This window comes from Rousettus aegyptiacus, unplaced genomic scaffold, assembly GCF_014176215.1.
Source record: "Rousettus aegyptiacus isolate mRouAeg1 unplaced genomic scaffold, mRouAeg1.p scaffold_m13_p_7, whole genome shotgun sequence".
Lineage (NCBI taxonomy): Eukaryota > Metazoa > Chordata > Mammalia > Chiroptera > Pteropodidae > Rousettus > Rousettus aegyptiacus.
Window position 1 is genome coordinate 60,913,352 of NW_023416310.1, and position 15,088 is coordinate 60,928,439.

A 15,088-nucleotide genomic window follows, 5' to 3' on the forward strand; every position below is an offset into this window, starting at 1 on the left:
GGAAGCCAGCCTAGTGTGAACCCAGAGACTTCCTGTGCTGGTCTCCTTGACAAGGAGAGGCTTCGAATAGCACAGTTAGATGCTGTAATGTCTCTCTTTCTGTAGTTTCTCATTCTTGTCACTGTTCCCTTACCTCAGTCAAACATGAAGTCTGACTTTTTCAGTGGCTGAGATTCTGTCTTCCCCTGTGTGTCCTTACTGTTAATCACCAATTATTTGAGATGATAGTCACTTAAAAAGATTTTCATTAAAACCGAAAAGGTAATTATTTCTCAGCTCAAATAGTAGAAGGAGGTTCTGTGTCAGTTAGGGAAACCCAAATCAAACCAGATTATTGGTTAGTAAAAGAAATGCAAATCAAATCACATTTGTTGGCTCATATCAATAAATTATTGATGAGGACAGATGTAGATGACTTTGGGGTGATGGGACCAGGGACACCCAGGTTTTCAGGGCCACTTTCTCTCTCTCTCTCTCTCTCTCTCTCATTTCCCCTCAGCTTTGTCTTCTTCAAAGGAAGAAGTGGGATTGAATCTGACTGTGCCATGTGACCAGCTAGGAGGTATGAGAAGTAGGTAGTATCCATTACCAAGTGAACTTAAACTTACTCGGCGCAAGACCACCTCTCAATCCTTGTTAACTATAAGTTATTAAGGAAAACTCAGTCCTTCGTAATACAGTACAGTGGGAGTGGGACTGGTGATGCTAGAGTTGAAACCTCAGTGATTCAAGGGAGAAGGGCATTCTGGGTAGAGGAAGGAGTGTAACTGAAGGCTCCAAATGTAGCTGAAATGCTTTGCTCAGCCCAGAACTCTACGGTGGTGAGAAAGGTGAACGCCAAGCCTTGACCTATTTTGTTCTGTAAGCACCTGAGAGCCCTTCGAAGCTTTAAGCAGAGAGGTAACCAAATTGTATATACGTTCTATACCGGATCCATGAGTGGAAAGCTTTCAAAACTTTTTTACAGCATCACACATAAAACCGACAACGTTTTCATAATACTCTGGGGAAAACATTGAGGGTCACAGTCTCAGGCTCACTGGATGCCCAAGGACTGAGGAATCGCTCTTTGGGAGGAATTGCCTAGGTAGAAACTCAGGAAGGAAAGAAATATATGAAGATGCTTGCATAGCAGTCTGGGCGAGGGAAGGTGGGAACCTCCACACAGTACTAGGTAATGAAAAGTAAGAGAAGGGAAGGGAAAATAATTGGCAAAGTGCAGTTAAATCTACGGTAGTGCTCAAATCTCCTATGATTTCTTATTTTTACTCTCTAATAAAATTTTAAATAAAATAATTTTAAGTTTCAGCTCTTTTTCTCATTTATTCTTCTTCACCAGAACCTTCTGCCTATCTTCCCACTTGCTTTCCTCAACCTGCGTTGTTTTCAGGAGTCATCTGGAAATCTTCCGTATCCAGAATTGCACACTCCATCCAGAGATTCTGATTCTGTAGGTGTTGGATGGGGTCTAGGCATTTGGGTTTTTCCAAGGATTTCTGGTAATTATGTCCTCCACAAGCCATCATTTTAGAAACCCTGCTCTGATATACATGTTGGGAGCAGTAAGGGTGGTTAGCGTTAACTCATTCAGAGAGCAGTGACTCTTGCTGACGTTCCCAGAGCTCGCGCTGAAACCTGAAAATTTTCTGCTTGTTCATTCAGTGCAGGGTTGTTGCATGGCTGTTTTTCATACCCGTATCCCACTGGCAGCTCATCCCCAACACACACCAGGAATTCTCCAGCTGAAAACCTTTTATTTCATCATCAAGCTCTTGGTCTAGTCTTTCTGCTTCTCAGGCTATTTTCAACACTCCCAGCTAGGGGAGCAGACTCTGTGGGTTCCTGAATGCCTTGTGTTTCTTATGCTTTTGACAATAAGTTGTGGTTCTTTGTGTTCTCTCCACAAAACTGTGCCTGCTTTAGGGTCCAGACAATGATCTGTAAACATCAGTTGAATTGAATTGAAAACAGATAAAGGAGAAAACATAAAAGATGTGGAAAATCCATGATATGGGCAAGATTATATGAATAATCAAGCATTTACAATAGTCTGAATTCACTTTATTTAATTTTTGCTATTTTCAGAAAGGGTGTTCAGTTTTTATGCTTGGATCCTCTAAAAACAATTTTTTATGCTTGGATCCTCTAAAAACAATTTTTTTCTTGCATTTTCTCATGTGTCAAACTCGCTCTTTCTTGGTTGTCAGGTTTCCTGAAAGAGACAATCCATTATATAGTAAATTCATGCCCTGGAATAATTAATTTACCTCACATGAGTGAATACTTTATTCTGAGAACATACAGTGTACCCTGAGTTACCAGAAGACCTGGCTTTAATCAAATGTAAAAATCACAGAAAGCTATTTAATTGTTCTTCTTCATTGCTACTGCTTCACTCTAATTAGTAGAGTATGCCTTCATATTTGGCAAAGTCTTTATTGAGAATATTTAAATATTATTTGCAATGTGTTTTTTGCAATTGAATCCATATTTTTAAAGATCACACACAGATATGGAATGGTAGCAAAAGAATTTTGCGGCATTCTTTCTACCAGTTGAACTCTAATCCTGAACAGTTTGGATTACAGAAAAAGTCTCCTAATACGTGACTAGAAATTACAGAATTGACTGCTCCTGAAAAAAGATAAAAACACTTATACTTATAAATTGAATTAACTGAGGCATGGCTGCACTATATGTATGTAAACACATATAGGCCATATATTATCTTCACAACTGAAAATCTGCTGTCGCCACCCACTTTAGGTGTTGATGCCTGGTCCCTTCGGTCAAATTGATCATGACCATTTTGATGAACAGTCTGAGTCTTCTTTGAACTACTCAGCCAGCATTAGTTAAACATGCAGTCAGTGCCACGACATGTAGAGAACTGTGCTAAGCATGGCCGAATGCTCACCTCTGTTTCCTCAAAGTGCCCATTCTGTTAGGGAATGAACATTCACAGAGAGTTGGCTTCATGGACTGCTAGGATGGACTCATGAAATACTATACGAAAAAGTATTTGTTGGAATTTCTGATTCAGAAAACAGTCAAAGGACAGATCATCTCAGTAGAAAGTCTGATCCTCACCCCTACAAAGCCTCTGTTGAGATAGTATTAGCTGACCTGAATTTTTTTCTATGCTGAATTTAGAGTGATAGCGCGATTAAGAAAACCTCAATTGCTGGTGAATGTAAAAACCACTAATTATGGTGTTTTAGCTTCTCCTTCTCTAAATTGATGATAATCACCATACATTTATGTTAAAACGTAATGTGGGGCAAGATAATAACAAAGCAGAATGTGCCAGTGAATTCTATACATACCTCACCTCCACGTGGTTCCACAGAATGGAACATAACACCTGTCAAAACATGGCCATGTCTTGGGGTGTGCTATGGGCTGGGTGCTGCATTGGCTTTTGAAAATGAAATGGCAAACCACTGCAAAAAGCAAAGTGACTCCAAACTCTAGGTTCATGTCCCTCCAAATCTGTTTTTCCAAGCATCCTTCAGAGTTCTCTTTCTTCACTACAGATATGTTCATACGTACCACCATTCCTGTAAACAGTTCATTCACATGTCCACATAGCCATTGCTTCAAAACACATCGGTGACATGCCAGACACTATGTTAAGCCTCAGTGACACTTAGTTTTCCTTTACGAAGCTTCCATTGGGTTGGGGAAATAGATATTAAGTATATGCTCATATTAAAATCTATCATTTTTTCCCTTCCATCTAGATAGAATAAAGTTTAAACTCCTAAGCATTACATATAATGGTGTCATTTGTCATTATCTGGCCCATAAATGTCCTTTACCTCACCTCCTCTCCTGTAGCTAACACAGTCATCCCACAGTTCCCTAACTGTGCCACCCCGTTTGTTTCATGCCTTTGCACATGGCCTCTGCTGTTCCTTGGCTTACATCTCTCTTCTCCTTTCTGCTTGGTGAGTTCTTCACTTATCCACAAAGACTTTGCTTAAATGCCTCCTAGTTCGTGGAAAGTAGCAATTTCCTCACCTGCACCCCTAAGGCACTGTTGCCACTCCCTGTTTCTAGTGCTTGCGGTATTACAATGATCTCGTAGTGACTCCTTTTTCCCTTAGACTGTGAGCTCACGAATGTAGAAGCTAAGTCTTATTTGCTTTTATCTTTCTAGACTCCAGCATAGAACTTGACCCAGAGTAGATGCTAAGAAATTGGGTTGATGTTGAATTGTTATTCACAATCATATTAACTAAATATGGAGATTAGGAACGAGAGACATGAATAGAAAGGGGGTGGGGGGAAAAGGTGATTCAATGACATGAGCTAATTAAAGTAGGATCATATTGGGAATGGTAAAGGTCGATAGTTTTATGTTTGAAGGATCTATATAGTTAAGAAATTCAACTGGAATTTTCTAAAATGTAACAAGTCTATTTAGGTTATTATTCTGGTGGGGGCACCATTGTGCTGATGCTTGGAGTTGGGGTGAGAAGCTGTGGATAGTAGGCAGGAAATCTCATGTGTTTACATAAGGATGGAGAAAGAAATCTTACCTCTCTGTAACATGCAGTGCTACTGTGATATGCTGGGGCATGACCTTGTACCCAAGGACACTCCTGCCCACATACTCCAAACCCAGTCAGTAGCCTGCACCGTGCCCCAGCACTGTAAATTCCTTGTGCTTCTTTTAGAAAACTGAAGAAGACTCAGATTTATGGTGACAGTTAAGAATATCAGCTTTAGGTGATCTATGAAGGGGACAGAGAAAGTTTTATTTTTCTCCATTCTTGGGAGGCCATATTATGTTTGCCTCCCTAACTGGAGGGAGACCAGCTCATTCACAGTTTTATGTACTTATAATGTTATTGAAGTGAGGTGATTTGACTTCAGGTCAGAGGATGCTGTGGCAAAAATCCTCTGAAATAAAAACCCTTCCTGGCCTTTGCTCAAGAGGTCACATGCAGAAAGCTGTAACAGACCAGAACTGGGACATTTGGAACATCTGTCCCCAGCCCACATGGTGCATCAATACCATAGATGTGCCCGCGCTTCCTGGTCAGGGACGACCAGGCGCCAAAACCTCTGGAACCCGCTGAGGGAGTTTGTCTCCCTCCAGTATCTCACCTATGCTGGAAGGAAACAGAATTAAATTACAGCGAAGTGTCTGGCAGACATGAGCATCTCTCCTGGTGTCATGTTAAGAACACAGAGCAATGGAAATTGATCCCGTGGACACTCATGTAAAATTCATTTTTTTTCTTCCTACACCAAAGCTATATTTCTCAATCATTTCATAAGAGAATTTTTTGTTCAGTTGTTCACGTAATGAACTGAAGATTAATTTTTGCCTGTTCGTCCATATTTTGCCCAGTGACTGATGCGAACATTATTCAGAAGGAAGTGTTTAGCATATTCACAAAGAGAAAATTCTCCAGCTTTTTAAAAATCACTTTTTGAAGGATAAACAAACAAAATAATCTAAAGCTGAGAGAGAGAGAGGGAAATAGGACTGGTATGAGAAATGTAGGGGTTTCAATTCTACGGTTGATGTTTTGTCTTAAAAAATAAGTGATTAGAAAAAGCAGAGTAGTGGGTATTTTGGTGTTTATTATTATTTATTTTTGCCTCTAATCTTAAATGCTTTATAATAAAATTGTTTCGAAGCATCTTTTGCATAGGATTAGAGAATTTCTGAAAGTAATATGACCATTATAAATGGTTTTTGTTATCAACTTTTAACTTGGCAGCATTTCAGAAAGGTTCATTAGTTTGTGTTGCTTTGTATGTCTTTTCTTTATAAAACATATTATGATTCAGATTCTTAATTTAATCTGCCTTTTACCCCCATTAGTGTGGTTAAAGAGACATTAATTAATCCAACATATGACAGATGAAGATGTTCAGAAATACAGTTGATCAATGATTTATATTCAAGTGGGTGCTGGCATGACACCCCTGAAGGCTCATGCAGAGAGATGCCACTTTCCCCTATTCTCCCAGTCTCTATTGACGGCTGCTGGAGGTTCCAGTTTTTCTTGTCAAGTCGGTATGACAGAGCTCCTATTAGCTTCTGTCACCAAGCACAAGTGGGCAGCTCTTGCCACAGTCATCTTGGGACAAGCACTTGGTTGTTACCATCACCACAAGGGAGGTAAATGCCAGCAATAGTGTGGTCAGCTAAATAATGACCCCCAAAGATTCTTATCCCTGGAATCTATAACTGTGTTACATTACAGAGCAAAAGGGACTTTTCATTGCTGTGATTTAGTTAAGATCTTGAGATGGGGAGGTGACACTGGAGTAACCGATGGGCTTGACATCACCACAAGGATTCTGATGAAAGGAAAGCAGAGGGTCAGAGTGATGTTACCATGAGACAAGGAATGTGAGCAGCCTCCAGGAGCTAGAAAAGCGAGGAACAGGTTCTCCCGAGACTCCAGAAGGGACACAGCCCTGTTGGTACCTGGATTTTAGCCCAGTGCAAGTGATTTTGGACTTCTGAGCTCTACAAGTATAAGATGATAAATCTGTGTTGTCACATGTCACTGGGTCCTTCGTAATTTCTTACAGCAGCCATGGGAAACAAATACAAATAGGCTTGTGTGTGAGAAAGGAAGAGCAAGGGCCCGGCAGAGAAAGAAGGCCTGGCTCACATCAGAAGTAATAAGGCTCACAGAGAGCTTGGAAAGAGTGAGTGTTAAGTTCTCGACAGTGTTGGTTTTGAGCTGGACTTCTCGTGTTAAAATCCTGGCACCGACATTTATTAGCAATGTAATCTTGAGTAAGTGGACTTCTGTCTGCCTTTGTTCTCTCACCTGTAAAATGAGAATGATAATAGAACTTGCCTTGGAGGCTTGTTGTGAGGTTTAACTAACATAAATTCATGAAAGTGTTTGCACAGTACCTGGCAAGGAGTGGAGGTGTTAGAAACATTGACATATAAGCCCTGAGCTATTTAAAGGCTTTGCTGTATTTATGGCTGCCACATTTTATTAGCCCATTTAATAAGGCACTCTTTCTTTTGGGAACAGCATGAATTATGCATTCCTCACGCATATAAATCTGGAGGAAATACCTGCTCATTCTGGGGGCAGTGACATTGTGACTAAATGCATAAGGTCCTCGGGTTGGTGGGATTTTTGTTTTATTTTAATATGGGCCACAAAAATAAACACACATGTTTTGTATGTACAGAACAGATCTGTTCTTTTCAAAGAAATAAGTTCGTGGTTACCTGTTTAGGTCTTAATTCAGATTGCCCTTGGGGTTTGTATTTCCTAAAATGTCAGAAATCTTCTCAGCATCAGGAAGACTACGTGCAGTGCTTGGGGGTGAGGGCGTGTGTGGGATCTTGTAACTGTAAAGTTGTGAGAATGTGGAAAACTTTGCAGATTGTGACCAGCAATTGTTTTATGGCATGGCGATCACTCAGTGGAAGCAGGCAGCCCACTCAAATTTGCCTTGTTTCATTCTTCGGCACCCTCTGATCGTGAACTCCTTTTGGCACTTTATAGTAACTGCGCCTCTTTAGATGAAATCTAGTATGAGCTATCATCCAGCTTATTCTAAGCTTCCTCTGTGGGTAGCATTTGGGTTGGTCAGTTGGTTGTTGCATTCTAGACCTAGAGTATGTGTGAGGCAAGAAGACAGCAAAGAGCAGGAACACTTGGGAAATTACGGACGGGTGAAGCACATGGTGTGTGCGGGGTGGAGTTTGGGGTGAAACTGAGATTGTCCACTGAGGGAATTGTATGAGGAACTTCAGGCCTTAGGAGCTGAACCCAGAGAGTGTGAAAGGTACTTTGTTAAAATTCACATCATGAGGTCCTCGAGTTTTGGAAGTGCTGGAGAAACAAGCAAAAAGCATTTTTTTTCCTTTAGGAATTCTAAGAGCCTGTTACTATATTTTAAATTTCCTGGAAGTGGATACAGTAGATAAGTGGAAGTGAGACCTGGAGCTAAAGCATCGGGATAAAAAAGAGAGAGTGGGTCCAAGAGATACTCAGGACGATGGATAGAAAACAACTGGAGACCAATTAGATGGTGGGGGGCACTGAGGAGGTGTGGCAGGGAGAGAAGTCCAATGTGACCATAGTTTCAAGTTTTGGATTTTAGGCAATAGTGTAGCGTGTTAGGCACCAGAGGAATAGGAAAGACGGGACTGGTTTTATAGGAAGAGCATGGGTTTTGAATTTCATATAGACTTGCTTTATTTATGATAGTGACATGATAGCTGATGGTGCCAATGTCCACAGACCTTTGAGAGTGTGGATGTGGGGACAAAGCTGGACAGAGCCTAGTAGTTCAAACCATGGGTATTGTTGAAAACCTCCAGAGATAGCAGGGTTTGCAAGGATGCAAATCACATTCGCTTATAAAAATCGGTCGCTACGTTGTGGTCATAGGCAGAAGGATAGAGCCATAATTTAGTTCCTAAGTGCTGACTCTTATATTCTGATTAGGACCATTGTCATGTTTAAACAGCAGTTGTATCTTTCTTGCAGAATCACTGCTTGTGCGATGACTATGAATAAGTATGTGGAAGAAAATGTCTCTCAAAAATCCTACACAACCATCAAATATTTCATGAAGATGCTAAGCAGTGTAAGCGAGACCCTGATCTTCATCTTCATGGGCGTGTCCACCGTTGGGAAGAACCATGAGTGGAACTGGGCCTTCGTCTGCTTCACGCTGGCCTTCTGCCTGATCTGGCGAGCACTCGGTAATGAGCACGTTTCCCCCAAATGAACATTCAGCGACACTCGATAAAAGAATGGGGCTTTCTCCTTCTCGTCCCTCCTCTTTGCTGCTACTCCTGCTTCATCTTCTTGGTCTTTGTTTCTCCTGCCTCCTCCTCTTTCATTTTCTGATCTATTCTTTTCCTCCCCGAGCATCTTCATGCCTTTGCCATAAGTCTAAGGAAACTCCCTTGGCCTCTCTGATTCCACATTTCCCCCTGTCATCCTGGAACAACAAAGACCCGAGAGGCCAGTAGTACGAGCACACAGAGGAAAAGGGGGAAGGACTCTGTGGGGTCTATTCTTAAATCCTTTCCCTATTACAAAAGCATAGAAAACACATCTTCGTGTTTACATGTTTTGGCCTCACAGAGTCTATTTTCTTCGGTTCACTTTTCCCTCTCAGGTGTCTTTGTCTTGACTCAGGCCATTAACTGGTTCCGGACGATCCCCCTCACCTTTAAGGATCAGTTCATCATCGCCTACGGAGGCCTCCGAGGTGCCATCTGCTTTGCACTGGTGTTTCTCCTTCCCGCCGCTGTGTTTCCCCGGAAAAAGCTCTTCATTACAGCTGCAATTGTTGTCATCTTCTTTACTGTCTTCATTCTGGTGAGTGGAGTTTTTCTCTCAGTCTCTCTTTGTACCAAAAGAAAACAAGGTCACGAACATCTGACAAGACGCAACTTAGAAAAGGAGCGTTGAAGCCTTGGGAGTTATGGTGTTGGGGAAATGGCATCTCCTCGTGTCACTGGATTGTGCAGGGACCTAAGAGAGTCTCAATTTAGTCACAAGGACACTCAGCTAAGTGATCCCAGCTTACTCCTGGAAACTTATGAACTGCACTTGCTAATACTTATCATTTCTCTTCCCCTCTGACCTAGTAAATGTACTCATCAAATGCCAATTGTGTGGTGACCTTGTAACAACAACTATTTGACATGAGTTGACTGCTTAGCAGGTGTCTGTTGAAACAACGCGATGGGTGGATACAAGTTTGGCATCGGGAGCACAGAGTGTGGTGGGAAGAACATGGGCTTGTGTTGGGATCCTGACTTTGCAAATTCATCAGTCTCTTTAACTCAATAAGCCGGCTCTTAGGAGATTATATTTTTTAGCTATTAACTTAGTCATTATGTGCCAGACGGTGCTCTAGGAGTTTAGGATCCATGAGAGAACTAAATAGAAATGTCTTTGTCCCTACAAAGCTTCTATTCCAGGAGGGTTGCAGGCTCAGGACAGTAAACATAATAAGTAAGTAAATGAAAGAGCGTTTTATAAGGTGAAAGATGCTACACCATGGGAAGAGGATCAGGCATGGGGAGGGTAGAGTAATGATAGGGATTACAATTTTATTTAAAATAAATATTTAACCTAATCATTAACACTTTTATTATATGAAGGTTTATTCCTTCATAAGAAACTGAAGCAAAATATGATAGCTTCTGAGTACTATTACTTTTTTAATATAAGGTCCATAAATGAGCCAGTGAACCTGGAGGCTAGTCATTGACAATGTCAAGCAGAGTACACGATCACAGAAGCCAATCAAAATCAAAGGCATGTAAAGCATCGTATCACTCATTCCATGGGTTTCCAAATTTCAGTCATTACATACTTCTTCCATGATTTTGGCTGTATCTTTCATACATTTTTCCTTGTGAATTGATCCACTTCTATTACTAAGCTTCCAAGTGAAAGAAGCCAACTGAGGGAATGAAGCTGATAAGTAAATGAAAGACAGAGATAAAAAGCTTCCTAGAGGCCTCAGAGTTCATAATTCTGGCTGTTCCTGAATCCCACATGCAGTATGGCCCTTCCAGCAGATAACTGAGATGCTTCTGTGTCCTCCCAATCAGTTTTTCATTTGCCTTTCAAATGAATGTCCAGTCTCCTTCTTTCTTCTCCTACTGTTAATGCGTAGTCTTACAAATTTTTTTGGTGATTGAGCGACACTAATTTCATCATCTATTCTGGCATCACCAATACATTTACTTTGGAAATCTTGTGGTGACTTGGAAAATTTCTGTAGTGCCATCAACAGATCTGAGAGGGTGAACCATAGGCCTCAGAAGTCCTGAACTTGAGATGGCAACTCTGTATTCAATGTCACTGTCTCCCTCCTGAGTCACCCTTATCCTTCTCAACAGAAGCCCTTCTAGTCAATGACTGCATCCAGTTTTAAATAGAATCATCATGGATGGCAACAATGAAAAAAATGATACTTGAGGGTTGTTTTGTGGCTGGCGAAGGAAACAGCTAAGCTGAAGAATGTTCCAATCTCCAAATAAGACTAGAGGACAAAGGTCTGCAAGTATGGTGCTCTTGGCCAGTGTGGCTGGAGGGGAGAGGGATGAAGTTAGGTAAGGAGGATTCTGAAGTCCAAAGTCGTATAGGGTCATGCAGGCCAGTGTCAGGACTTCAGCTATTCTCCAAGTGAAGTGGAAGCCATCAGGAGGTTTTGTGCAGAAGTGCAATGGGCCTTGATTTCCTTTGTAAAAAGTTTGCTCTGGCCACTGTGAGAATAGACTGTTAACAGGAAAGGGTTAAAATGGGAAATTCATTGTGGAGGCTAGTGCCATCCTCAGGGAAGACCAATGTGTGGTGGTCATATAGATGGTGAGAAAGGGTGAGGTCCTGGAATAGAGGTGGAGGTGAAACCTACAGGATCTCCTGACAGGTTAGATGTGGGTGGAAGGGAGACAGGAGTCATGGTGGACTCCAGGGTTTTCAGTCCGAGCAGCTAGGAGGACAGGCTTGCCCTCCAGTGAGAAGGGACAGTCTGTGTGGGGGCGGAGGAGTGGGAGGTTGGCAGTTGAGTGATAAGCGCAATGGGTTAGGAATGGCTATCACACCTGAAAGTAGACCTGATGAATAAGCCAGTTACTGTGGGCTAGGGATTCAGGAAAGAGCTCTGTAATCAGCAGGCAGCTGATATTCGAGGCCATGAAACTTGAAGTGATTGCCAAGGGAGTGAAAATGTACATCAAGGAAATCAAAAAAGAGGGGAAGTCACTGGGCTCTGGGGCAGCCCAGTCTCAAGGTACTGAGCAGGAGAGAAAAGCAGCCAAGGAGACTGAGGACATGTGATAAGTAACAAAGTTGGAAAAATAAGAGATGTTTTGTTTTATGTTTTAAAAAAATTTGGTTACCATTTAGTCACAGAATGCTTTCTAAGTGCCTGACTTTGGTCTAAATACCTTTCATGTTAATTCATTTCATCCTCAAAATGAACCTTTGAGAAAAAAAAAAAATAAAACCAAAAAACAAAAACAAAACAAAAAACAGTGAGGCTCAAAATGACACAGCAGACTGACCTGATAACAGATATTGGTAACTGGTAGAAGCTGAAGTTGAGTCTAGGACTCTGATTCCAGAGACAAGCTTGGAACTATTGGCTTTATTGACTTCATTTAAAGAAGACATCATTTACCAGATTGTGGTTAGTTAACAGTTTGAGTTATAGTTATGCATACTAGCGTTGGTTCACTATCCCATGTTGGTTTCAGTTTCCTCTTATTCTCAGAGAGACACTTGGGTTTTGAGGAGAAGCAGATTTCCTTGTCTTTATCTTTGCTGTGATCTTTCCAAGTCCCTTGTAATAAGTCATCCACTTCGCTATTCCCATTGTGAAATGGGAGGCAAAATTGTGAAGTGAGTGCATTTTGCCTTGAGCATTTTCACCTCTCAGAAGCATCCTAGGGCACCCTGCTCGAGGGGAAGTCAGGCAGGGGTGAGTGACTCACTGCCTCTCCCTGGCCTGCAGCCCTGTCCTTACACCCACAGCGAGCCCTGCCAAGGCTCAGTCAATGCTCCAGTCTCCTCCCCACGCCCTCAGAACTTAAGGTGTCGAATGGGAAAACAAAAGCACCTCAGTCTAGTGCAACTAGGAACTAGGCCTTTTGAAGTTGAACGTATCAGCCATTATTGTCTACACAAATGCTTCTTAAACACCTACAGTGCAATACCAGCCCTCTATCCTCGTTAACGACATGTGCATTTGAAAAATATAATAAAAATGACAATAGGAAGATATAATTCAGAAGAAGACATACAAAATACAAGCTCAGATTTTTTTAGTTACTAGATTCAACAGACATAAAATTGCATTTCTATGATCAGAACGAATATAGCATATGAAAAAAGAAAAAGTATTACAAAAAAGTATACTATTGTTCATTGCATATGTGTGTAGGTGACTGATATAGAGTATAATTATTACACACATATTTTGGCTTTTTGGAATTGTAACTCGACCAAAAGAATTATTTATTCAATGCCTACATACCCACTTTAAATGAATGTCATGTATATCAGTATTTAACTTTGATTAACAAAGTTTTTAAAATAACAAATGAAAAAAAAAAACAGAGGTAACAAACAGACTAGTTTAGATGTGTTGGCTATATTTGATGTTATAAACATACCAAGTTAATCCTTCAGTGATGGAGACATTTGGGTGTCAGTATTTGGAGTCTGTTAGCATACCCTACGGCCCGTTTCCTCCCCTGATTAGGTTAAGGAAACCTGGCAAGGGTCCCTTTGTTGCCCATGGGGAAAAAATGTTGCTGTAGTTATGCCTGCTGCTATCTTCCCTTCACTGTAGTCTGTCTCATGCTTCTGTTGCACAGATTAGAGACTAATGGAATCATCTCGACCTTGACCTTTCTCTCCTTCCCTTTCTTCTGCCCACCCCTAGCCTTAAGAAATTATGAACTCACACATGCATGCACACACGTGAACACATACACACACAAATACACATATGCTTTCTTTTAGAAAATATTTCTTTTTCCCCAGAATACATTGACAATTAAGGAACTCAGGGAAAAAAGCCTGGAAGGTGATACTTAATGCATTACAAACCTAGTAGAAATAATTAATTAAAAACAATGCATAAAACGTTGCTTTCTGATTAAGAGCTATGCATTCTTTTTTAAATGACAACTTTTATGTTGATGGACCTATCATTAAACATTAAAATGTCTTTCTACTTTATTTCGATATTTCTTCTATGAGCTCTTCTATCCTGATACTGTTGAGCTGGCACTATCTTCTTAGGTATAATTCCATGTGACATGTGATTTGTTATTTTATACCAAGATTTACGTTCCTTGAATCAGATTCCTTTTAACGTTTTTTGAATCACATTGATAAATTAAAGAAAGTAGCCTCTTTATGAAGCACATTGACATGTTACCAGAATACCTTCTTACTTGTGAGATATTGAACGAGTGAACAAGTCTGGTTCCTTGGATATGTAAATTCATTTCTTTAAAAAATAAGGTTGGTAATGTTATGTAAAATATATACTGTCACTCTTGTTTAAAAATTATATTCAAGATCAAGAGGAGGCAGAGTCCAGCAAATAGATGTTGGAATTAAGGCTGTTCTGTGTTGATGGTCAGGCCCAGCTCCTAACAGCCTCTATGATACTCACTTCACTTGGCTCTGAGATCTGGATAATGGTGCCCACTCCCAGGCAGCAGAGAGGAAATACGTACACTGTACCTCACACACGGTATACTAACCTGATGATTTAACTTGATGATTTGCTGTGTTTAATTAAAATATTAAGTAAAATGGTAATAGAAGAAAAACTTAACATCTTTCAGTGTTATTTTCTTTGAAAGGGAAAATGACTAGAGCAGAATTGTTTTTATTTCATGAATCCCTATAATGATAGAGCAAGTCCTCAGAATTCTGGAGATTGGTTCAGTGTTTGTCCAGAGGCCCATCAAGTAGCAAGGCCGACTGGCATGTAAGAGCCGGCATCTCTTTTTGCCTCCGTTGTATGTTAGTGTCGTGTCCATGATGCATCATTGTCCAGAACTTGAAATGTCTTGGTTCTTACCTTACTTGAATGTTAACGGGTCAGTCTGTTATATTTTCACAGAAACTTTTAGAAGACACTTGACTCCTGGGTCAGAGACAAAGGACTTGATTACTCACTCTAAAATCCAGAGACCAGAGCTTTGTGTTGGTTTGTGTCAATTTTCCACACCCCAAGTCCCTTGGGGTGACACAAAGGGCCCATGATGGATGTCTGCACGGGCTGACAGACAGGAGACAGGAGTAAGACACTAAGTTTGTTGCTCTCTTCTGGAGGATAACGTTGTCTCATATCTCAAGGTAGCTTGTTGCAAATGCAACCTTGAAAATGGCCTAGGTAAAAGGGGTCAAGGCCTTGCATTATTGGCAACCCCTGCAGGGATGCACAGGACACTCAGAAACCACAGTGGGTTCATCTTTCCTGATGATCAGACACGCCCTTGCTGACAGCCTCTCAAACTAAAGCAATGAGGCTCACTATTTTATAGACATTGAATGACCCTTCAAATGACTTTTAATTTGTTTTAAGT

At 40.9% G+C, this 15,088-nt stretch overlaps 1 protein-coding gene across 1 annotated transcript in view; it reads left to right on the plus strand.

The window, feature by feature from the left end:
- Nucleotides 1-15,088, plus strand: part of SLC9A2 (solute carrier family 9 member A2) — a 75,694-nt gene that overhangs the window by 40,565 nt on the left and 20,041 nt on the right. Inside the window, exons 4-5 of the mRNA XM_016161850.2 lie at nucleotides 8,496-8,713; nucleotides 9,136-9,338. Coding sequence (XP_016017336.2) covers nucleotides 8,496-8,713; nucleotides 9,136-9,338 — 421 coding nt within the window. The remainder of the gene's footprint in view (nucleotides 1-8,495; nucleotides 8,714-9,135; nucleotides 9,339-15,088) is intronic.